The sequence below is a fragment of the Lolium rigidum genome, chromosome 3 (assembly GCF_022539505.1).
Source record: "Lolium rigidum isolate FL_2022 chromosome 3, APGP_CSIRO_Lrig_0.1, whole genome shotgun sequence".
NCBI lineage: Eukaryota > Viridiplantae > Streptophyta > Magnoliopsida > Poales > Poaceae > Lolium > Lolium rigidum.
This window is the reverse complement of record NC_061510.1, coordinates 246,761,031-246,785,956: the sequence shown is the minus strand read 5'-3', so window position 1 is coordinate 246,785,956 and position 24,926 is coordinate 246,761,031. Positions and strand designations below refer to the sequence as shown.

At 47.5% G+C, this 24,926-nt stretch overlaps 2 protein-coding genes across 2 annotated transcripts; both read left to right on the top strand.

Annotated features, from left to right (window-relative positions):
- The first annotated feature begins 6,198 nt into the window (after positions 1 to 6,198).
- On the top strand, positions 6,199 to 7,885 carry LOC124703245 (protein ZINC INDUCED FACILITATOR-LIKE 1-like). The gene is made up of 6 exons (XM_047235467.1): positions 6,199 to 6,469; positions 6,558 to 6,665; positions 6,858 to 6,902; positions 6,993 to 7,081; positions 7,371 to 7,414; positions 7,567 to 7,885. Exons 2-6 carry the CDS (start codon positions 6,567 to 6,569, stop codon positions 7,668 to 7,670), a joined length of 381 nt encoding a protein of 126 aa, XP_047091423.1. The 5' UTR covers positions 6,199 to 6,469; positions 6,558 to 6,566; the 3' UTR covers positions 7,671 to 7,885.
- A 3,854-nt stretch (positions 7,886 to 11,739) lies between these two features.
- LOC124703243 (protein ZINC INDUCED FACILITATOR-LIKE 1-like) lies at positions 11,740 to 24,048 on the top strand. Its single transcript, XM_047235463.1, has 17 exons — positions 11,740 to 12,178; positions 19,152 to 19,192; positions 19,403 to 19,463; positions 19,592 to 19,694; positions 19,821 to 19,923; positions 19,995 to 20,048; positions 20,134 to 20,196; positions 20,279 to 20,328; positions 20,402 to 20,477; positions 20,926 to 21,126; positions 21,692 to 21,779; positions 22,491 to 22,576; positions 22,663 to 22,770; positions 22,999 to 23,043; positions 23,140 to 23,228; positions 23,376 to 23,419; positions 23,690 to 24,048. The coding sequence occupies exons 1-17, from the start codon at positions 11,971 to 11,973 to the stop codon at positions 23,791 to 23,793; spliced, it is 1,524 nt and encodes a 507-aa protein (XP_047091419.1). The 5' UTR covers positions 11,740 to 11,970; the 3' UTR covers positions 23,794 to 24,048.
- Positions 24,049 to 24,926: the final 878 nt, after the last annotated feature.

The following is a 24,926-nucleotide window of genomic DNA, read 5'->3' as shown; positions in this document are numbered from 1 at the left end:
GGACCCCGGCGACGCCCGCCACGCGCAGAGCGACGCCCGCCGGCTACCTGCCCCCGCCCCTCCCGACCGCAGTCATCGGGCGACGGAGAGGCTCCCTCCCGGCGGCGACAGGTACCTCCTCCCTCTTCCCTCGCGTCTCCCTCCGCCCGCCGTCTTCTTTTTCGGGGCCTCCCTCTTCCCCGCTCCTCCCCTTCCCTCCTTCACCCCTTCCCCCGGCCGCCCCTCCCTCGCCATGACCCAACCCTAACCCTAGAACTCGTGGCTCGGGAGATGGTTTAACTGGCGGCGGGAGGTGGTTCAACAACGGCGGAAGGTGGGCGAACGACGGGACTAGGGGAGCCCGGTGCCTTCTCCTCTCCTCTCGGTTCCACCACAACTTGTCATATTCATCTCGTTTGTAATTTTGGATTTGCAGTATTCCGTGGAGAATAAGAAGTTGTGAGCCCAATTGAAGGTTTGAAATTCGTTTTATATACTCTATATACTCAGATATGTACTTGGGCAATATGCAAATGTGTTGTTCATCATGTGAATGCTTACATGTTAATATGATATGCAATTATGATAATTTTGCAAGTAGTATTCAACTAAATCCTAATTCAACTAAGCTGCAAGTTAATTCAACTTAAAGATGCTTGCCCTTGCAGCACTTTTTGCTTGCTTGCTTGATATTGTTGGTACACATGTAGTGTTGCTGCTATGTGCTTGCTAGCTTGCTACTCGCTAGTGTATCCATCTACCGACATCTACCGCATATAATTTAGATGCTAAAAATTTCCTAGTCGTAGAGCAAAAGAAAAGGTTGCTAATTTCCTTTTATAAGATGTTGCCTTGGATGATAGCTTGAGCCAAATGCCGGAGCCAAATGTCAATATTGTTAGGCTTAGTGGAATGATGGAGTTAGGATTAGTGGAATGATGGAGTTAGGATTGGAACAAATCTTGTTATTAGTACTAAGTTCGGAGTTCATCGTGTTTAAGTTTAATCCATATACATGTAGTTGGAGTAGGCTGCGGCAAGTACACAGAGAATAGAAGTGATCATTTGTGTACATGCAAGCTACTAGTGTTTTAGCTGATTAGAAATGAGTGCAGATTAGTGAGTAGTGTGCATGTCATGGTTAGTCATGCCAAGTTGTGAGTGTCGCATGAACCATGCATGTGTAGCCGAGACACTAATCTGCATAGTGCTGCGTGGAGTCCTAAGGGATAAGTCAGAGAAGATTAGTGGAGACAGAAGCGGGCGCAGTAGTTGCGGCATGCGTCGAGTGAGCTGATCTATATGCAAGGCGCATTGTGTTTGGCCTAGTCGTGTGGCCGTTAGAGGAGTCGCACTAGTGCTGAAAGTGTGTGAGCATGCAGCTAGTTAGTGGAGAGATTAGTGGATCGTGGTTAGTTAGTGCATGGCGTGAGTGGCCGGTGTGGTGCTTAGGTTGTTGGCTTGTGAGTTCGTACCTTGTATGGCTATATAAGTCTGAACAAATGAATGAGAAAGGAAGGCTCGCGGGCAGAGAAGAAACAATGTAGTTCTCGTGTCACACCAAGGAGAAAACTCTCGGCAAAGCCATTACTCTCCTCCTTGGTGAGTGTGCGTGTGTGGGTTCTGGTGTGTGTTATTGTGAGAGAGTAGAGAGAGGTTGAAGAAGAAGGGGAGTTGCGTGTGGCAGCCCCTCACAGCTTTAGTAAGTACAAGTTAGGCTATATAAGTTCAAGTATACGTAAACCAAAACATTCTCGTAAACCAATCTTCGCTAAGAACTTTGGGACGATGTATGCAAGTTGCTATGTGCTTGCTACTTGCTAGTTGCTAGGTTCATCCACTGTGCTATGTGCTTGCTTGTTGCTGCTCCTATGTGCTTGCTTGTTGCTGCTGCTATTTTGGGAAGTCTATGCTTGTTGCCGCTCCACCGCAGGACCGCCGCCGCACTTGCGGACAGTGTAGCTTGTTGTTCATGCATGCTGCTAGCTAGTTGCCGCTGCTAGCCGTTGATGCATGCTGCTAGCTGCTGCTGCTACTAGCTGCTGCTAGCTTGCCGCTGCTTGTCGTTGATGCATATTGCCGCTAGCCGCCGTCGCTACTAGTCGTTGTTGCCGCTGCTGCTGCTAGCTCGCTGCTACTTGCCGTTGATGCTGCCGGTGTATATGGTGTCATATTCTTGTGCATGTGCCATGGTGCTCAGCTGGTGTATATGAGGAACAATTGTGCATGTGCCATGGTGCTGAGCTGGTGTATATGGTGACATATTCTTGTGCAGGGATCGACAGAGTTGCCCATTATCGCCGAAATGTTGATTCATTTCCGTTTCGGCGAAAATGGGGCACTCATATGTACATAAATTAGCATAGGTCATGCCCAATTTTGTTAGTGGAATGGATCGTAATATGGTTCAAAAATGTAAACATGTAGGATGGCCGGTCCCGTGGCCGGCGAGGCGGTCGAGGCCGCGGTCCCGGGCGCCCCCGGGCCGGGGAAGGGGCCGCCGCGGTGGAGCAGCAAGGGCCCCACGGTCACCGTCACCCGCATCCTCCTCGTCTTCGGATGAGGAACGCCGCTTCGAGTTCCTCCTCCGCATCGACGACGACCCACTCGGCATCAAGAGGCTACCGGACAAGTTCGCCGAGTTCGTCGACGGCGTCGAGCCGGCGCACTTGCAGCCTACGGGAGGCAGGCTGCAACTCTCGCCGCTGGTCCGTGGAGGTCCCGTTCGACGGGCAGGGCAAGATGTACCCGCACACGGGGCGGGACAAGTTCGCCCGTGACCTCCACCTCGAGCCCGGCTGCCAGCTCACCTTCCCGTACGAGGGGGACGGCGAGATGATCGTCAAGGTGTTCGACGACACCGCCTGCCGTGTGCACTACCCCCACACCGGCGAATCCGGCTCTGACACCGATAGTTAGAACTTAGAGTGTTGTCAACTCTATCTTCGTTGCTTCGTGTTGTTTGAATTCTATATTAAATTGTATGAAGCTACGATGTTAGGTATGATGATGTTATGTCCAAATATCAATCTCTTGTGCATCCTACCTTGCCTCGCCGACACCATCCCGGATGTTCATATTTGTTTGCCCTTGTCATTCCATTTGCTTTGGTATCTCAAAATGCCGATGATTAGAATGTTCGGTCAACCGTACACTCCGGGGTGCCGCTAGTGAGCCCGGTGTGATGGCACAAATATCAATCTCTTGTGCATCCTACCTGGCCTCACTAACGCCATCCCGGGATGTTCATATTTGTTTCGACCAACAATGTATGAGGCACTTATTCCATTTTGTCATTCCATTTGCTTTGAGATTTTCAAAATGCCGATGATTAAAATGCTTGGTCACCGTACACTCGTGGCGGTGTTAGTGAGCCTCGTGTGATTGCACAAATATCAATCTCTTGTGCATCCTACCTGGCTCGCTAACTCCGTCCCGGAATGTTAATATTTGTTTCGACCAACAATGTATGAGGCATTCCATTTAGTTCATACTAGCTACTTGTTTCTTATTTGAGTTGGCACTTCTTAATTGCATTGGCCGATGATTAGAATGGTTGGTCACTTGTACACTCCGTGGTGACGTAAGTGAGCCTCGGTGTGATGGCACAAATATCCATGTCTTGTGCATCCTACCCGGCCTCGCTTACGCCATCACGGAATGTTAATATTTGTTTTGACCGACAAAGTATGAGGCCCTTGTCATTCTTCCATTTGCTTTGGTATCTCAAAATGCCGATGATTAGAATGTTGGTCACCTATACACTTGGGGAGGGGTCGGTGAACCTGGTGCGATGACACAAGTATCAATCTCTTGTGCATCCTACTTGGTTTCACCGACGCCTTCTCTAAATGTTAATATTTGTTTGACCGACAAAGTATGAGGCCCTTGTCATTCTTCCATTTGCTTTGGTATCTCAAAATGCCGATGATTAGAATGTTGGTCACCTATACACTTGGGGAGGGGTAAGTGAACCTGGTGCGATGACACAAGTATCAATCTATTGTGCATCCTACTTGGTTTCGCTTACTCCGTCCCTAAATGTTAATATTTGTTCCGACCAACAATGTATGAGGCATGCCTTTTAGTTCATACTACTTGGATCGTTTTTGAGTTTGCTCTTATTCGTTGCAAAAATCTATGAGCGTGCACTAATGTTTCTTTGGCTTGTGCATATGTACGCAGATATGACGTGGTATGTCGTGTACAAGGGCAAGGTTCCCGGAGTCTACAACGACTGGGAGGAGTGTCGGAGACAGGTTCACCGTTTTAGCGGTAACAGCTACAAAGGGTACACCACTAGAGCGGAGGCCGAAGACGGATACGCACGCTATCCGGCGGGAGAGAGGACGGAGCGGAGGAGGAACCGGATGAAGACCACTTTCATCGGGACGGTGCTAGTAGTGACTCTAGCTCTCTTCTATGTGATGCTAGTTTAGATGATCGACCTTGTGCCACTACTAGCTCATTTGTGACTTGTAACACCGTAACTTGCATTGTAACCTCTAATGTGAATGCTTGTGAATCATGTGGGGCTAATGTGAAGAACTATGTATGGATAAGTCTGTGCCGTTGTTTATATGCTGTTATATATCCCGTATTGTGCTATTGTACTCGTCATATACAACCCGTATAAATACCTGCCAAGATACAAAAAAAAAAATTCGAAATCCTAGCGATGGCGCACTAGTGGACCATCCGTGGCGCACTACCACTAAGTAGCGAGTGGCGCACCGCTACCGATCCAGTGGCGCACCGCCTCGTGATCCTCTCCGAGACTAGCAGTGGCGCACAAGGATAAGTAGCGAGTGGCGCACGTCCCGAGAGAGGCGATGGCGCACGTACTCACGCAGCGCGTGGCGCACCTACTAGCCGGACCGCGTGGCGCACGCAAAACCGTTGCGGTGGCGCACCTCTTCTACACGCGGTGGCGCACCGCCTCGACCAACGGTGGCGCACCACTTTGGAGTAGTAGTGGCGCACTCGGAGGGCATGTCAATGGCGCACCGAGCAGTGCGCCACAGGTATCTAGGCTAGTAGTGGCGCACCCCTAGTGCGCCACTACTATGTGTTAGCAGTGGCGTGATAACAGTGGCGCACCACTAGTGCGCCACTGATGGCTATATGTGGTGCGCCACTGAAAGCCTTTTTTCTAGTAGTGTTCAGGTATGGGCGTTTGCTATGCATGGTAATTATTTGTCTACGATTTGATCCCCGGCTCCTTGGAGCCTAGAATTTTAAAATAATTAAGAAATCCCCAAAGTTCTAGGATTTTTTTTTAAAATCACACGTATCCATTAATATTTTATCTACATATATGTAAAATTTCACTAAAGGTAATTTTCATTTGTCCACTACATGCAAAAGTAGATCTATTATAGGAAATATTTTTGTACTTACACGCATAGGTGTGAATGTTTTCATCACCATCTGTTTTGCTTTGAGTTCGGATAAAAGGAGGAGACAGAGAGAGCTATTTTTCCATGTACCACGGTGAGCGAGAATCTTGAGGAATAAATCAACAGTGACAAAAACATCCACACCCATGTGTGTATGTACAAAATGCATTCTAATTATATCAAATAATACATCTATTACAGATCAACACATCTATATTTTGCTCATGTACAAATTTTGAAGGTACATAGTGAGCACTTATAAGTATTTTTCAACCAAATCTCCAAATTTCTCGAAAATAAATAATGTGTTTTTAAATTTATAACTAGCCTGAAGGATCCTTTAATCTATTTGTGTTTTTTCGTTGATATTCATCACTTTGGTTAACTTCCCATCACTTGTTGGACTAGTTAACATATACTAACTGTAGTTGTTAAACTGAAGATCACATACCATTTGACAAGAGCAAGAGAAACAATTTTCTCTCATAGTTTGCATATATTCGGTTGAAAATATATGTATTTTTTGGCTACCAGATGGGACGTAGCGTTTTGTAGCTCAGGCTACATGTAGCCCTTTTTCTAAAATATTATAAATACAATTTAAAGTTTCAAAAATCTAGATGTAGGCAATGATGTATCATACTGATGTGCAAAACATCATCCAAAATCTTTCAGATGTTTTTATTTTTTCTAGCCCAAAATAGATGATGTTTCGGCTTGAGATTTTACACGTTGATAGAATACATCATTATAAATATCTAAAGTTTTGTTAGAATATTTTGAAACTTTAAAATGTAGTTTTCACATTTTCTCAAAAAAGGCTACATGTAGCCCGAGCTACATTTGCAGTTTTCTCTATCATATGTGGTTATATTTGGTTACAATTTTCTTTGTGATAGAATAGAATCATGATATATAAGAAATGCTGCTTTACATAAACATTTTGAAATTCAGTATTGCATGAAATAGTATTTAGCCCTAATAATTTCATCTATTTTTGTATAGGTGCTAGCATTATTATATATCAAACATTTATTTATCCGAGTATCGTTAGAGTTCTGGGGCCAATCAGTACCGCTCGTGTTGCAACGGTGAGTTCTAGTTATATATCATGGTTTTTGTAGTGAAAGTTCACTTTAATTTCGAAATGATTACTATTGATTCAGATTAATTTCACAGAGCTTATCTATGGTGCTTCTATTTACCTATGCACCAATCACGCATCTCTCGAGACCCTGGTCGTCAATAGCAGCAAATGTGGTATCGGTGCTTAAAAATATTTTTGTCGTGAGTTTCCATATCCTAAAATTCGTTTGTGGCCTGTTTCTTGTTCTTATCATTGTACTCGACAAATGAGGCATTTTTATTTAACAACTATGTTATTCCTAGGTCCTGCTTTTATTGTAGAAAACTAACATGATACAGCAACATTATGTCAGTATTCTTACTAACCCTGTCCATTTTGTTCATACGTACCAGGTTTCCATCGTTACATGTTGTTTCATTCTTCAGAATAATGCCGTGGTATGTATGTTCACATTGTATACACTTCCTTTTTTAGAGAAATTGGATTTACTGCATCTCTTTAATTGTGTTTGTATATGGGATTAACAGACTCAAGATCAAAGAGCAACCGCAAATGGCTTAGCAACCACTTTGATGTCTTTTTTCAAAGCAATCGCTCCAGCTGGAGCTGGCATTGTGTAAGTTTAAATCTATTTATTATTATTATCTACTATTTTGTATTTACTATAAACATAAGCTATTTTTAGAGCGTCCAAGTTTAATTTCCTCTTCAAGGTGAGGAATTGACCGAGAAACTAGCATCATATACTCCAACCTTAATTATTTTTGATCTGAAAAACAATTCAGTAAAATCCTGGTGACCTTTGTATTTATGTAAATGATGATACAGATTTATTTCAATTCTAAGAAGAGTTTTTTTTGCAATAGTGTGTTACATGGAAAGATTATAATAATCCAGCAATGCAGGTTTTCATGGGCACAGAAACGCCAACACGCTTTCTTCTTTCCAGGTAATTGATGTCCAAGAAGTGCTATTCTCATTTAGAAAATAATAAATGGAAATTTTTTGTTTGTTCAATTTGTTTCTAATCCGAGTTGGAGCTAAACTTCTTGTAATACAGCATCTGAGATTCACTAACCATCCTAGTTTTGTTATATGTAGGCGACCAGATGGTGTTCTTCCTTTTGGCGATTGTCGAGCTTGTGGGTTTCGTCTGGACATTCAAGCCGTTTATTGCCGTGCCAGAACAATTTTCTTCAAATTAGCAACCCTGATTGATTTATTCGTGCTAGCATTATACAGTAGAACTGTACCAGTACTATACCATCCTCCTACTAGCTATATAGCTCTGGTACCTGCTGGAGCAGTTACTGAAGGCCCAGCTTGCAGTATCAGTGATCATTCACCCGAAGTGACACGAAGGCTATGTATGGCAGACATATTCTCCAAAAAAGAAGTATGGCAGACATGTTTGAATTCTTTTTTCCTTTGCATATGCATCATCTATGCATGGCTTGTCATACTAATCGGCGAGCTATAATTAATTATACAGGCTCTAAACTTGTCATGATATGCAAGTACTCTGTACTCCATTTGTTTTCATTGACAATGTCAGCAACTTGAGTGAGAAATCTCTGGCAGATGTACGCATGTTTGTTTGATAGTGGATGCTAATGCTATAGACTCCTTCAGACTTGTCATTTTGACGTGCTCTTGTGAATGAGGAAGGAAAAACTGAAGACAGCCCATCCCTTCACTTGTCGAGCTGGCGAATTATGATTTTTGTAGGATAAGATATACTTGTGGACATACATAATAAACACGTTCTTTTTCAATTCAGATTAATGGGAGTACTGCAGGCACAGGACAGGTTGTTGAGTCGTTCAATGCCGGAAGAGTCACTAGAGCGCTGCCTGGCTGACGTAGGGCCTGACGATTAACAATGTTGCAGCAGAAGAACATTGTCTGGCCGTTACAACCGTGTCAAAGTAGCGTGCACGGCAGCAAGGCTCTCCTGCGTCTCGACTTATATATATTGAAAAAAACAAGTTTACATTTTTATTTGATATTATGGTTACACTTATGAGATGTTTATTTTTGGCAAAAATATACACATTGTTTTTGAAACAGATGCAATACCATCCTATCAGGCCTCGTCTCGACTCTCAGATAAGAACCAGTTGGACGGTTCACAAAGGAACCTACCCGAGTTGATCGACGAACATACAAGCTGCCTCCACACCCGTCCACAATCTAAGCCAACCGATCATTCGATTTCCCTTGTTGTCATTGATCATCGGCGGTGTATGAGTCTATGAGATCTACTGTCTTATTTTCCTTGGACTCCTTTTACATCTTTAGAGAATCTCCAGCCGGTTCCGAAAAAATATCAATGCCCAGCAGCAGCGTTCCCCGAACTCTTCTCTTGTCCGACGCGGCCCAATTTCATGTACAACGTCCCCCAGGCCATCCCCGACCAACTGGCACCGGACACGAACCGCGGGCGATGTGGCAAAGGCGGGAAACACTAGTCATAGACAGAAATGGAGAGGGCCTCGTCTCGACTCTCAAATAATAACCAGTCGGACGGTCCGCAAAGGAACGTGCCCGAGTGGATCTACGAACATTCGAGTTGCCTCCACACCCTTCCACGATCTACGCCAACCAAAAGCTTCGATTTCCCTTGTCATTGATCGGTGGTGTAAGAGATCTATGGTCTTATTTTTCTTGGACTCCTTCTACACCTTTATCATTGTCGAAGAATGGGTTCTTCTTTTCGCTTTGCTTATGGATAACCCTAACTCCTATGTCGCCAGCCCTCTCTCCTTGGATGAGGTGCCCACCATAGTGCGCCTTCTGTGGTGGCTTTGCCCATGTTGGCGCTCGGCCCTACTGCGACCCGTATTCCACCTCTCGGTATATTTCCTCCTAGTTAGGTGCGTCTAGCTAAATCGGGGAGCTCCGCATCTTGGACAAGTTTTGAGTCATACTTTATTATTTTGGCCAACGGTTGTTTTAAAATAATTGGAACATAGCTTTGAAAATCATGTACATATTAGTCTTGAAAATATTTCATAAATAAATATTGTACTAACTTTCTTAGGTTTATGCGCGTGCTATAATAATATTGATAATACTAATAATACTACTACTACTACTACTACTAATAATAATAATAATAATAATAATAATAATAATAATAATAATAATAATAATAATACAAATTAATGGCCAAAATTGCATCTTCTTAAAGACGATACAGTCCAAGACAAGACATGACGTATTTGTGATGAGTATAATACAGTAGTACATCTTACACCGGTGGATCTCGATTTGTTTCTTCTTCGTAATAGATCCGGTGGTTACAGTCAAGACATTACTTATTTGTGATGAATAATAAGTGGTGACTGCTGAGCGTCCCCCGGGGATTAGATTTCTAATCCCCCGGGTGGACAGCCATTGGATTAGCTTGATTGGACCGTCCAGATCGTGACACGTGTCACAGTATACCTCAGTCCCACTTTTGCTACCATAATGTACCAAAGTAGCAAAAAACGGTTCGTTTGTAGCAAAATCAACCCAATTGTAGCAAAATACGGTTCACCCAAAAATACACACAGATCTCGCCGGAGACTCGCCGGAAACCTCGCCGGAGACGATGTAGCAAACATGTTGTACTATTGTAGCAAAACAATTATGGTATTGTAGCAAAATCGATCTCATCGGAGACCTCGCAAAAAAACTCGCCGGAGATGTCACCCGGGAACTCGCCGGAGGCGTCGCCGGAAACCTCACCGGAGACATGGTAGCAAAAAATATATGCTAAAGTAGCAAGAAAACACAAAAATTGTAGCAGCTTTTTTTTTTGCATTGTAGCAAAACCGACCTCACCGGACACCGGACACCTCGCCGGAGAACTTATAGCAGAAGTACAAAACAATTGTAGCAATGATATATAGAACAAAAGTAGCAAATCCGACTTCGCCGGAGAAGTTCGCCAGAAACATCGGAGCAACAATATTATACCAATTGTAGCGGCGCGGCCGGCCGTGTGTAGCAGCGTCGGCGACCTTGTGTAGCGGCGTGGCCGGCCGTGCGTAGCAGCGCCGGTGAAATTGTGTAGCGCCGACGACCTTTTGTAGCAGCGCGGCCGACCGTGTGTAGCAGCGCCGGCAAACTTGTGTAGCGGTGCGGCCAGATGTGTGTAGCAGCGCCGACGACCTTTTGTAGCATCCTAGCACCACCATCCTCCATCGTAGCACCAGATGCGCCACCCCTCGAAAGTGTTGGTTTGCAGGTCGCGTCCCCCTTGGTGAATGGCGAGGAATCGCTGCACGCGACGCCACTGTGGAGGCGAGGGGACGGAGCGGCCGCAGCGCGCCGGCGAGGAATACGGTGGCGCCGGCTCGCAGTGGGTGCTAGAGAGCGGCGGGCGGTGGGATCCTCCTGGAGCGCGACAGCGGCGGGTGCTAGGGCGCTGTTGAGCGTGACAGCGGGTCGGTGGAGAGCAGCAGCGGAGCGGTCGAGCTCGCCCATGGCTGCACAACGAGCCACAGCGGCCACGCCTCCATGGATGCGTGAGCAAAGGCGGTGGCGTGCGCGGCGTCTACGCGGGTACCGGCAGCTGCTGCGCGAGCAAAAGCGGCGGCGGGCGCGGCGCCGACGCGGATACCTCGATTGCCACTTGGACGACGGCGCTCCAGTGCCCACCCTCCTTCCCCTTCCGTGCGTCTTCCCCACTGGTCAGCAGCCCCTAGCGCCTAGCGCCATGATCTTCTCCACAGCACGCTTGTACACGAGTCCCGACGGTGGGAGCTCCAGGGCACGACGGCGGTGCGAATCGAGTGACGCGCGGCGGCGGCGCGAGCTGCAGGGGCGCGAGCTGCAGGGGCGCGGCGGCGGCGCGAGCTGCAGGGGCGCGAGCTGCAGGGGCGCGGCGGCGGCGCGAGCTGCAGGGGCGCGAGCTGCAGGGGCGCGGCGGCGGCGCGAGCTGCAGGGGCGCGCGGCGACGAGATCTCTCGATGTCGCGACGACGCGATCTGCAGGGGGCGGCGCGAGCTACAGAGGGCGCGGCGGCCCGGCTTGGAGGTAGGTGCGGTGCGGCGGCTGGCGCAGCAGCAAGCCGGGGACCGGGTGCGGCGGTGGGGAAAAGCAGCGCGACGTGCGGTGCGGTGGTTGCTTCCGTCTGTGAGAAAGAGATAAGAATGGAGGAAGAAGGGTGGGTCCCACAGTCGCACAGGGCGGAGGAACAAAGCGCTGTTCCCCCGGGGGAACCTCAGCGTTTTCCATAATAAGTGCCCTACATACACCGGTCGATCTCGATTTTGTTTCTTCTTGGTAATAGATCTCGCGGGCCGCCGGGCATGGCTACTTGATCGCCACGGAACCAAGCGAAATCAATCTACAAATAGTATCACCCATCTCAAGCACGTGCAGTTCCATTCGAATCATTACATATAGCCCAGCTCCCGCAACTACCAACCTCCCATATAAATCCCTGGTACACAGAGTTCTTCAGCAGCAGCCTACTGATCTCCCCTTTACCCCGCACGATCAATCCTCGATATGGTGGACCAAGATCACGATGGGCGGCGGCGACAGGAGGAGGCGGCGGTGGCGGAGTCGTCGGTGCCGTTGCTGGAGAAGAAGCCCGGCGACGTGCCGTACTACGTGGAGGGGTGCCCGGGGTGCGCGGTGGACCGGAGGAAGGCGACGGACCCGGGCATCCCCTACGGCAGCTTCATCTACATCTGGGTCGTCATACTCTGCACCGGTGAGTACTCCATCATCGCCACCACCACCGTGCATCCCCAATCTCCACTCATATCCTCCTCCTCCAGATTAATTGATGGATTCTTGGCTGAAAATCCCATCCATCAATGCCTGGTTGCTTGCTTGATTCGATTTAACTCTGCATGCGCGCTCGACCGCATTGCATATTTGCATGTTCTCCACGAAGCAGCGCTAGTACACAGTTTTTTATTTTGCTGGAGTGCGGAGTACCTAGGTCGTGAAACTAGCTGCTTGTACTGTATGCAGGGATAATAATAATAAAAGAACAAAAGAAAGAAAAAAAACAGCCTAGGAGAAATAACGTATCAGAACACAAGTCCCGTGACTAATTAGGCAAGCTAGCTGGATATGCAGACAAATTACAGCCAAGTTAGCTTAGTTGACCAAAGTTTGGAGAGGGCGAGGACACTGAAGCAAAACCTCTATCGTCATGGTTTGACGCGTGGTACATATATAATTAGCTGAATGGGAATGTTTCAACCACAAGAAAATGAGCGGCAGTTGGATGCTGGCTACCTTAGTCTATGCATAACATACATCATACATGTAGTCACGATGAGCTCCTACATCTACATGTTTTTCTTGTGAATTCGTTGCAACTGGGGCTGCTCGTTCAGCCGATGAATTTCAGCTCTAGTAGTACAAACAGGGAGGAACAACCGACCCCCACGTCGTCTCCAGGGGCGGCTCGGGGGAAACCTAGCCCGCCGCCGCCGCCACCCCAGCCCCCAGGCTCCAACCCCCCTCGCCGTCGCCGGATGACTTCGCCGGGCAAAGCCCGTGCGGAAGACGGCGGCGGCGGGCCTCTCCGCGCGGCCGCGGCTGCAATCGCGGATCGGTGCGGCGGCTCTGCTCCGGTTGGGGAGGCTCGGCCCCCTGCGGCGGCGGCCGGTCCGGCGGCTCTCGGCGGCTCGGAGCCCCCTCGCGCGCCGTGGACTCCCTCGCTGCGCCTCCGGTGGCCGAGCTCGGCTCCCTGCTCGGCCGGCGGCGTCGACGCCGGCAGCCCCTGTGGCTGCGGCTCGTCGCGTTGGGGTGGGGTGGCGGCCCCTCTCGCTTGGTGGTTCCTTTGTGCGGGGTGGCGGCCTGCCGGCTGTTGCTCGGTCGTCGGCGGCGCCTCGGAGGTGGTCGCCGGATCGTGCAGGATCCGGCCCGTCGACTTCGTCGGCGGCGAGGTCCGTGGTGGCCCCGCTTCACGATGGCGCGGTCGTGGTTGCGGGTGTGTGCGGGCCGGTGGATCCGCAGGCTGGCTTCGGCCGGTTGCGTGGGGATGGTGGCCTTGATGTTCCGGGCGAAAGTCCGCCGGCTATGTCCGGCCGGCGGTGGCTGCGCTCGCGGGCGTTGTTCCTTCGTTGGAGGCACTCGCCGTGGAGCTCCCTCGGCCTCCAAGCTCGGATCGGGCTCTTCGGGTGAAAGCTTTGGCCCTGTTGGGTCGGGCGACGGGCGTCGTCTCACGTCGCTTACCTCCTTTGGGGCGTCGTCTAGAAGACCTCGATCACATCTGCTCTTCCTTTGGGCTGGACGCACACATCTTCGCGGTTGGCAGGTGTCCAACCGGCGATGTCGGTGTTCCGTGTGGCGGCTTATGTGGCAACGATGGCGTTGAAGAGTGATGGTTTGGTCGCGGCAAGACCTTGTTAGTCGGCTTGGCCCGGCGTGTCCGAGTTTCCTCCATGCTTGGTCTTCCGTTCTTCGTGGAGTCGGAGCTGCCATGTTCTTCGAGGTCTTCTCTTGGGCGGCGTACGATGACCTGCAAGGGGCGGTCCAGGTGAAGTTCACCTTCGGCGCGGGTCTTGCGCATCCCCTCGCCGGAGCTCGTCATCCGAGTCGGAGCTGCATTCCCCTACATGAGGAGCCACCTGTTTGGCGCTGGCCAGCTTGAACCTCGCGGTGCCGCTTCGGCAAGGTCTTCTTTGTTGGTCGCTTCTTCGGGGAAGTCGGAGTCGCTGCGGGTGCGGAGTGATGACGATGACGCCGGTGGGCAACCTCGACGACGATCTTCGCCTAGGTGGTATTTGTGCAGCTTCGGTGGGTTGCCAGGGTGGTTGTGTTTGCCCATGCGACGGTCGTGTTTCATGACGGTCGGCATGGGTGTTTGTACTGGTTTTTGGTCGGTTTTCCGTTAATAAACTGACCACCTATTCTTCTCTATTAATGAAAATGGTGCCTCGTTTCAAAAACAAATTGGGACCATACACGAGGAGGCTTCAGTTAGGGCATCTCCAACCGGGCGACCCAAACGGACGCGCTGGGCCGTCCGTTTTGGGCCGTTTGCGTGGCCGCCCGGACACGCGGACAGCGCCCCGCGTCCGCGTGTCCGTTTGGGTCGCACGCGGCGCCCAACGCGGCGACCCAAAAGACGCCACGTGGTTCGTCTCCGCTGCGCGGCGCCGCGCCATGGCGAGCCTCGACGGGACAGCCATGGCGGGAGGTGGAACGCGCGGGAAAGATCCCGCGCGCACCAAGGTTCCCGCGCGCGCAAACGCCATTGGCGCGCGCTCGCGCCCAAGTTTCCCGCTCGGACCGCCGGCTATAAAAGACGGCGGCGGTCTCACTCGGACCGCATCACCGTTCTCTTCCCCTCCACCTTGTCCGGCGCCATGCCGCGCACCCTTCGGTCCACATGGGCCAAGCTCTCCTCGCCGCCGGGCCGGGTTCCCGCGGACGGACGAGGAGGAGCGCCGCGGACTCGCGGTGGGTCGCCGACGACGAGGCGCTCCGCGTCGCTGCCGAGGCGGCGGCAAAGAAGGCCGGTGACGCGGAGATGGGGAAGCGGCCGCGGAGGGCTGGCACGAGACCGCGGACGGCCGGTACGCGGCCGTCGGAGGAGGGGCGGACGCCGCGGAGGAGCCCGTCGCCGCGGAGGACCTCGCGATGGCGAACATCAACGCCGCCATCGAGGAGCGTCTCGCCGACCTCACGCGCGTGACGAAGGAGCACGAGGGCATCTGGCGGGCCGGCCGCCGCCGCTTAGGCGACCTCCTCGGCCAGAAGAACGAGCTGCTCGCTATGCGAGCAGCCCGTGACCTCATCCGGATGCCGTCGCCCGAGCGGCGCGCCCGGGAGGATGCTTGCGTCGGCGGAGCGCGGCCGGCAAGAGCGCATGCGCCGGCGGCGAGGACAACCACGAGGCCCAGAGCCGCCGGCCGCGTCCGCTGGAGGCGCGCACCGCCGTGGAACGCGCCGACTCGCGAGAGCTTGAGCTATGCGGGAAGCGGATGGTTCCGCCGCAGAGGCGGAGCCGCGAGCGCGCCCGAGCCGCGCGGGCGGAGAGGAGGAGGATGATGCCCTCCGTCCAAGCTGCCGAGGCCCGCGAAGCCGCCGCGCCGCCGCCGACGCCCGCGCCGCCGGCCGACGCGCCACCCGGCCCGTAGGAAGCCGGAGTGGAATCCTCACGCGTACGGGCCGCCCGCGTCGAGTGAAATCCACGGCCCCGACGGCGAGCCGGCAGAGTCGCCGGCGAGGCCGCCGGCCCCGTACGTATTTAGGATAGAAGTAGTAGCTAAAAAAATTGTAATGAGTTCTATTTAATGAAAAATATTATTTATGCCTATGACACGCGGGCCGAGGGCGGACAGCGGGCGGACGCGAGCGACCAGACCTTTCGCGTCATGGCCACGCAAACCCGGCCAAGATTTGGGCCGGGTTTGCGTCGTTCCGGACGCCGTGAGCATCCGTTTTAGGGATGGGTCCGCGCGCTGGGCCGGGTTTTTGTCCGGCTGGACCCATCCGGACGCGCGGGCGCGGGATGGATCGCCCGGTTGGAGATGCCCTTATATAGTATCGATCCAAGTAGGTACAGTGGTACACACACCAACCAACAAGCTAGTCCATCGAATTGAATGGATATCAGACTCGGTGTAAGTACCTGACGCTAGCTAGGCGACCCACCACACAATAACATTCTTTTCTTCATTTTCTTTCACTCTTGAACTGAAGGCACCAAATAATTTTGTACAGCTGACTTGTCATAACCTGAGAGTGTTAGCTAGTCACCGTCGACATGATACTCATATCACGTACTGTAGTAGGAGTACTATGATTTATTCGTCCAGTTCGAAGAAAGCGCAAGTAGACAAAAGCACACCCATACATTGTCCCAGTCACAAGATCCCATCCGAGAGTGAATTATGAAACAGGGTGGGTAGTATTTTCTTTATCTTTTTCGTCTTATATGAACTTCTTATTTCAAACTCCCCTGGGGCATCTAAAGACGCGCATTTTCCGAATGTATGTGTTTAAAGTTCGAAAGTTCTATGTTCATTCCTTGTAAAACCCAACCAACGGCTACAATAAGACAACTTTACGTGCTTGCCTTTTTTAAACCAACAATCCAGAAATTTAAAACAGCCCCACCTGGAGCGCATGCTACCGCCTAAATAAAAGAACATTTCACATGCTAAAAATTGTAACATATGCACATATTCATTTCCCATCTTTGTGGGTATGTTTTTAGTAAATAAAAGGGTCGTGTTTGATTGAAAGGATTGCATAGGAAATTTGTAGGGTGAGATTCGCGGGAGAGAAGGGTGGGTGGATTGCCTTCGAATCACCGACAAGCAGGTCAGGGATGACACCAGTCAAGTCTGTGTTGTGTCCACACGCATGCAAAACAAATCCAGATTTAGGCTGGCTTTGGATCCAACCTAATAGAAACATGAGCACGCCAAAAAAAAATCGGTTATCACGTTGGGCCACGAATTTTGTCCACCATAACCCTTTCAAACACGAAACATTATAGATGTCCTATGGATTGGACATTATGTCCTATGGATTGGACATGAGTGGCACGGGTGAAAATGATGGTAGTGTTTCGCAAAAAAAAAAATGATGGTAGTGCGTCCTGTGGTTAAGGTTGTTTAGGCAGGAGGACCATAATAATAGGATAAGTGGGCTCCAAATAATATAAATGGCCATGGCCCCTGGGGCTCTAGAAGTTGGTGAAGAAACTCAAACCATGTTTCCATATGGCCATGTAGCCAGCCCGAGATGAGATCCACACATGTGCCTGATCCAGTGAACCACGAGTTGGACTTGTCCTACTCTCCCAGGCCAGGCCAGTCCAACCCGTCGCCGTCGGCAGGCGCCAACAATTTTCTTCCTCTCTCTCTCTAAAAAAACAGATTCTTGGCTCCAAACATGCCCACCTATTCCTTTCAATCTCCGGTAATCTCTGACGTCACAACAATGGGGCGCGGGAAGGCAACATCCGATTGGCGCGGCGCGCAGGCCTAAGCGCGCGTCGATCGTGACGCGACCCCCCGCTGCGCAATTCCTCTTGGCTTCCTCCTCCGAGCGGGTGGGAATGCCACGGACGGCACTCGCGTCGGAGCGCGGAAGGAGACAGTCGCCTCTGGCGGTCAAGGTGTCCCACCACCAGCACGCCGTTATCGGGTAGCGGTGGCCGATTTCGCTTTGCTGTTCCTCGATTCAGGTTCTTGAGGCAATCTGGCGCGGGAAAGGCGCGCGACATTGGGCGGTTCCGAGCTCCTTTTTATTGCTCGACTCGAGGTTGTGAGGGTCCGGGAGGCGGGTTCGCTTGATTGGTTGGGTCTCACTCAGCAATGGCGGCGAATGAGGGGGAAGAGAGTTCGCCGCTGCTGAGGAAGAAGGAGCACTACTACCACCCCGGCTGCCCGGGCTGCGATCATGAACGGAGCATGGAGCTCCAGACGGGGATGCCTTACAAGGAATTCCTATATGTCTGGATGATCTGCCTTACAACCGGTACGGCCCTCTTCTGCCCTTGCAACCTTCTTGGTGCTACCGGCCAGCGTCTTTGTTGGCTTGTCACAACAAGTGCTGAAAGTTTGCAGGTTCTGCCATTCTGGTATGAAGATGTGCTGCTCCGGAGATTTGTTTGGCATAATATTGATTAACTAAAACTTGTCCAGCTTATTGTGTTCATTTTTCGTGCAATCTTTTTTTATGGAAACCCTTTTCGTAGCAACATTCCGTGTGCATTTCAGATCGCTGGTAACAAGTGGCAGCAGTCCAGACATTACTTTAATCGTGAAATCCAAATCACGCTTTTGTCCCAAACGAAGCTCATCATACTATATACCAGTAGGCAGTGACGTAGCCCGAATTCAACTGATTGAGCTCATAGAAACTAAGGCTAGCTCACGTGGTTTGGGGAGTGATAATCTTGCTACCTTGGTTCATCTACCTGTGGATACAAATTTGATTTATAATGTCGGGGCTTCCCTTGAAACCGCCTGAACGCTTGGGCTAATTTATTCGTGATGCAAATGCTCCTGTTCAGTTACGATAACACATAAGCTCGTGGGTGAATCGTTTCAGTGTTTGCTTCTTTATGGCTGACCTCATGAGATGGGACTTAACATATATACTTGGTTGAAGATGGGCTACTCTGTAAATTTACTTTATGTAATATATTATTTTTTTGGAATCATAGCTAAATTTACTTACTGAAATAATACTTGGTTGAAGATAGGCTACTAACAATGCTTCAGTTGAGCAGCAGCTCTGGCATAATCCTTTTTTTACTAATCCATATTTTGCCGACATGTTTTAGTAGTGCTTAGATTTTATTTTTTAGAAAGTTAAGAAAATCTAGCTGAGTAATACGAACTCTCAGTTTGCGGTTGCTGAATTGTATTGTGCCGTGCTTATTTTATAATCTGCTGTAGAAAGTTAGCCACAAGAATAGGCGAAACCTTGTTAAACAAACACTAAACTACGGGAAATGCTGGTTGCGCAAACAGGATTATCATAATCCAATGCCAAACGCATCCGAAATATCTATGAAGGTTCCAAGTTAGCATTGCTGAACTTGCCTAATAAACAATTGTTACTATGGAACTTGACGTTTTTTTTTAAAGATTGTTACTAATGTTTCCATGTATCTATATACCCAGTATGTTGTTCTTTTCATAAACAATTTCTATTTCGTATTTGATGTTTCTGATATTTCCTCTGGTTTTTTTGTCCAGCTATACCAATATCGTCGCTATTCCCCTTCTTGTATTTCATGGTATGTATCATCATCTGGTTCTCCTTTTGTCTAATTATTTTAGCACACTGAATTAAATACTTACATCGCCAATGATTAGTCAGCCATATCAATGTTTATTTATTTTTATATTTCACTCTTTCCTAGCTATCTTTTCATATCTGTGCATGCGTCTATCTCTGAAGTGTCAGTTTCTAATAAGTCTCCATACTACCTCCTTCTCCTTTATAGATAAGAGACTTGCACATCGCGGAAAGAACAGAAGATATTGGGTTCTATGCTGGGTTTGTAGGTGAGTTTCTAATTAAACTTTGATTCTAATTTTCAATGGTTGAGTACTTGAGTTTGATGCTTGTAGAAATTGTGAACTCTTTGTGTTTGTCTAATGTGATATTTTCTGTGTTTACTGGATGTTTATAGGTGCCGCTTTTATGTTTGGTAGATGTTTGACTTCAACTATTTGGGGCATAGCAGCAGATCGTATTGGGAGGAAGCCAGTTGTGATATTTGGTGTTTTCTCTGTGTTAGTAACAGTTTACCTCCTCTTTACATAATACCAGTGCATATTAGAGTGTGACTGTTTACTCCTGTATTTCAACATCTAATTTTATGAGGTGACTCTTTAACTTAATTCTTGTTAATATCACAGGGTAATATTTAATGCTTTGTTTGGGCTTAGTGTTACCTACTGGATGGCAATAGCTACAAGGTTTCTCCTTGGCGCTTTAAATGGTTTACTTGGACCAATGAAGGTATGTTGAATACTGAAGCTCTTTTTTGGTTGACTGAGTAAACCTGATGAATATGTGTCTAACTTCTACAGGCATATGCTATTGAAGTTTGCCGGCCTGAACACGAAGCTCTAGCACTATCACTTGTAAGATACACATGTGAATCCATGTAGTATTAATTTCCCTTCTTTAAGTAATTTTGATTTTGACATCTTTTTCATGTGAGTTTAGGTCAGCACAGCATGGGGAATAGGTCTCATCATTGGTCCTGCTCTTGGAGGCTACCTTGCACTGGTACGAAATAGATTTTTTAATACAATTTTATGCTGTAGTCACCTGTCATTCTGCTTATGATGACCTTGTTCTTTTGATGCAGCCTGCAGAAAAATATCCAAATATCTTTTCGCCTGACTCGCTATTCGGAAGGTTTGTGTAGGCAAATTAGAGTAACCCAGATAACTGTTTTAGACAATACTTACTTTTTATGGAAACTTGCCAGGTTCCCGTACTTCTTACCATGCTTATGCACATCAGTGTTTGCTGCCGCTGTTCTGATAGGCTGCATATGGATGCCGGTATGTGATATATCAGTGTTAGCCTCCTTGAGTTTGCAGTTAGTCTGATTTCCAGGTCATATTTGCATTTTGCTATTTAACCTTATGACCTGGGCTTGCACAAATGGGTTCTATATTCATGAATATTCCTGGCTGAACCTTATAATTTCACATCTTTTCCTAGTAATCTTAGAACCAAACATTTCACTTCAGACATAAATTATTGATCTTCAAAATTATATGCTTCAGGCATACTATTCAGAGTTAATTTATAAGTACATGTTTTTTGGTAAAATAATTTCTTTTGCATAATAGAAAATGCCTTTTTATTTTATAATCTTCAAAGAACTAGTGGCAGGAGTGAAAAGAACAACACTATCTGGAATGAAATTGTGGGAAAACAAGTTATTCTTAAATGAATATGTCCTAATTGATTGACCGTTTGTAAATACCTCTTGATGTATTTTAGGAGACGTTGCACAAGCATAAAGTAAATGAGAATAGGAATCAAAGTGTCGAATCTTTGGAGGCCCATCTGATTGATCCAAAAGAGAAGGTTGAACAAAGTAATAGTCCGGATACCAAGAAGAGCTTATTCAAGAATTGGCCATTAATGTCATCCATAATTGTTTATTGCGTCTTCTCCTTCCACGACATGGCTTACACAGAGGTACTATTTTCTATTTTCTGGCCAGGTAATTGAATATTCCAGAAACAGATGGATGGCTAATTGTTCCTAAATATTCTTGCGGTGAATGGCAACATGGAAAATAGCTATTAAGTGTAGGATTGATGAACCCTCTTCTTCAGACATCTGAATGGGCTTGTTGATCTGGGAAGGTGCTTGCTATGGTATACCGATGTATAGACGGTTTCTGTAACTGTGAATATTAATTAACTGTCCGTAGTGTTACACTTCCCTGAGGCTCTGGAACCATTTTTGTTTGGAAATTTGTTTAGCATAAACAGTAACTTATCACTGTAAAAGGACTTCAGAATCAGGAGTTCAGCTTAGATTAGAGAATGAAAACTAGTAATATCAATCACAAGAGCAAAGTTTCTAGAGGAGTGTTGCTCCAATTCATAAATTGGTTCTACTTGTTGTGCTAACATTTGACTCAGATTTTTCGTATTTCTCATACATATGTCACTAACACAAGTTTCATTGGCTCTGTCATAGCTAATACACTACCTGTTTAAAATAAACCTCAATTTTATTTTGAAATAAACTTCAGGTGTTCTCTCTGTGGGCTGAAAGTGACAGGACATATGGTGGACTCAGTTTGTCATCTGAAGATGTAGGTCAAACACTTGCAATTACAGGTAGCTTTCTCTTTCTACACCCAGAGTACTTCTGTAACCTTCAATGAGAACACTAATGGGGAAACCTATGGGAGTATGTATATTATTAATAAATATAAAGCAGAAAATGATTAGGAACTGAGTGAACTCCCAAATAAGCTTTGGGAGATGTAAAGTAATGATTCCATAACCCTAGAAACAAGATTACCAGGACCAACCGGACCTCTTTACTTCCAGAATGTTCATGTTGAACCAATATATAGGAAGTAATCCAACTTTGGAAGTTGCCCCGTTTCCAACCACAAAATTATTCTTACGGAAATATTTAGCCAGTTCAATTATGCAGGGCATCAAATATGTGTTTAAGGATTCTTCGTATCAGTCATTCCGAGTCTATTAGTAGTAACCTCTTTCCATCCATGTTTGTTTGTTTGGTGGAGTTTTGTTATCCTCTTTGTCCAAATGTTCCAGCAAATCAATGTAGCCCCCAGATTTTCTACGCAGTCATGAAGTATCCTGGGCTTCTAATATTGCTCCCCTTTGTGAAGTGTTGACTAAATTTAGCCGGGTGGCACTCGTACACTGGAAAACAATTGTTAGCATTGCCCCAGAAGCTGAATGAACTCTGCAAAATATGCCCTTAATCCACGTTCATTATTGCTGGGTTTTAATACTTGATACACCATTATTTCTATTAATAACATTGACAGTATCCTATCTTCTCAATTTCAGGCTCCAGTCTTCTTGTGTATCAACTCTTCTTGTACCCGCGCATCAACAGGGTTCTTGGACCTATCAAATCATCTCAAATCGCAGCTGTGGGTGAAAGCTGCTATGCTACTGTTTTATTGCTGAAGTTCTCTCTTCTGGCTGTATGTCTGAACTATTTTGACTGATCTTGCAGGGCATATGCATACCTATTCTCTTTGCCTACCCCTATATGACGTACTTGTCAGAACCTGGATTATCAATTGTTCTGAATATTGCATCAGTCATAAAAAATAATCTTGGTGTGAGTATTCTTCAATCCCATTTTAGAATTCTTGTTACCTCAAAATTGCCTTAGTAGATAATTCAATAGATAGCAATTATGATTTTTTCAAAATCTGTACTAGTGCTTTGCCACCACTTATGAGCTTTACACTTTGCTCTCTTGTTTTTGGGACGTTGGGTCTTAGATAGTATCTTTCTATTCCAGATACTACATGTTAACTATTGTGCTCCATGACTATTTTATCAGGTTACCATCATTACAGGCACTTTCATCCTTCAAAATAATGCCGTGGTATGCTACCCATAATTTCATCTTGATTTTAATACGTTTATAATAGATATCTGCCGCAAGTCTGAAACTGACTGATAAGCATGTAATTACTAACAGCCTCAGGACCAAAGAGGTGCAGCAAACGGGTTAGCCATGACTGGAATGTCCTTTTTCAAGGCAGTTGCTCCTGCAGGCGCTGGCATTGTGTGAGTATACTTTGTTCCTCATAGCTTCTATGAAGTATTTCATATGTTACAGAATAAACATTATAGATCACACTGCTATGTTGGCAACTACAACTGAACATTATGTACTTGAAGCTCAGAAGTTCGCTTGAATTTTCATAAATGCAGGTTTTCATGGGCGCAGAAACGACAACATGCTTTCTTCTTTCCAGGTAAAGTTTGCTATTCTTTTCTCAAGGAAAGTCCAATGTACAATTTATTTCCTAATGTAGCTAGTCTTTCACCCGTGTTGGTGCTATATACTCCCTCCGGCCCATATTAATTGGGGTAGTCATATACTATGTCCAGTACAAGTTTACTCCTGAACTGCGTCAATTAATTTGTGCCGGAGGGAGTACTTTTTTTTTAACATTTCAATTACTAGTTGAGATATCTTGTAAGTTTTACTGTATATTTTTTTTTCCCACATTCCCCTTGTACAGGTGATCAGATGGTGTTCTTTCTGCTGAACATCATTGAGCTCCTTGGACTTCTCCTCACATTCAAATTCTTCCTGGCCGTGCCAGATAAATCTGATAGCAACTAGCTGTTCAGCTATTGTTCTAGATATTTTTTGGGATAGTTTCCCAGATGCCGATGACTCATGGATCCTGCATCTGCGAGAAGGGCTTAAGGCGCCCTTATAACAGGATTAAGAGGTGGCCAGGTACAAGTTGTGTTGTTGTGTGTAAGATGTAGGAGCACTCCAGTAGAGGAGATGCAACATTTGTAAGTAGTGATGTAGTAAGAGACACTGCGGCTCGGAATAATTGGCGGAAATGGACTCAGCATAATTGCTATATTTCTCGCTATCTATTTTAGGGGTGTTCAAGAACTGTTCAATGTGAAACCGTAGAAGTCATCACAAGTAGCCTTGTTTCTTTCACTGGCCACCAAATTAGTAGGAATGAATAATAATAATGAATTTCCAAACTCTGTACGGCAAGATCAGCCGTCCCATAATGGCCGATTGAAATAAAGCACGCAATCGAACACTTATGTAGTAGATCTTATCCCTCAATTTTTGTCATTGCTTTCTATTTCTTTAGCGGCTTGTGTGGATTTGCACTGCCGTGATCTCTGGGATATTCCGGCGCACCACGGAGAGGCAAGCCGTCGCGCCACCGGTTAGTCGCGTCTCCTAGCTCACTCCAACGATGCAGATCTACACCGTTCCGAGCTTCCTAGAATTCACACTTTCACAGTACCCCAGAATTTCGTATAGAGCGCCTGAGTTCCCTCCAATGCCTCCAGACGCTCGATTCGTGCTTGCCGAGCGGCGCAGAAGAGCATCGTTGCCGTTGTTTGCGCCCAGACACCGTAGACGACTCTTAGCAGTTGCCTTCGTACTCTCCCTCGCTCGTAGTGCCGTTGGGAGTTGGCCAGGTCGCCCCACAAGGCCACAACCATCGTCTGTCATTGTCGTCGCCATCTCAGCCGTCGTCGTCCAGGCCTACAACGTGCGGTCTCGGATTCGGCATTGCCGTGATAGCAGGCCCGCCAGCCAGACCAGAAGCGACGACCTCAACACAAGGTATGAACCTTCTAAGACCGACCATCGTAGCTATGACATGCAATAGTTTGTACCCCCTCCGATGATTAGCACATAGGTTACTTCATTAAGATAAGCTTTTGATCAACATTTACATTTTTAAGATGGACTTAGAGCATCTCCAGTCG

What these genes read in the sequence shown, in the direction of transcription:
- LOC124703243 (XM_047235463.1), top strand. Translation starts at nt 11,971, where the DNA reads ATGGTGGACCAAGATCACGATGGGCGGCGGCGACAGGAGGAGGCGGCG. An exon ending in GTTCTATGCTGGGTTTGTAG is followed by an intron (nt 19,464 to 19,591) that starts GTGAGTTTCTAA and finishes GGATGTTTATAG; the next exon opens with GTGCCGCTTTTATGTTTGGT. An exon ending in GTTTACTTGGACCAATGAAG is followed by an intron (nt 19,924 to 19,994) that starts GTATGTTGAATA and finishes TAACTTCTACAG; the next exon opens with GCATATGCTATTGAAGTTTG.
- LOC124703245 (XM_047235467.1), top strand. Translation starts at nt 6,567, where the DNA reads ATGGTGCTTCTATTTACCTATGCACCAATCACGCATCTCTCGAGACCC. An exon ending in TGCTTAAAAATATTTTTGTC is followed by an intron (nt 6,666 to 6,857) that starts GTGAGTTTCCAT and finishes CATACGTACCAG; the next exon opens with GTTTCCATCGTTACATGTTG. An exon ending in CCAGCTGGAGCTGGCATTGT is followed by an intron (nt 7,082 to 7,370) that starts GTAAGTTTAAAT and finishes CCAGCAATGCAG; the next exon opens with GTTTTCATGGGCACAGAAAC.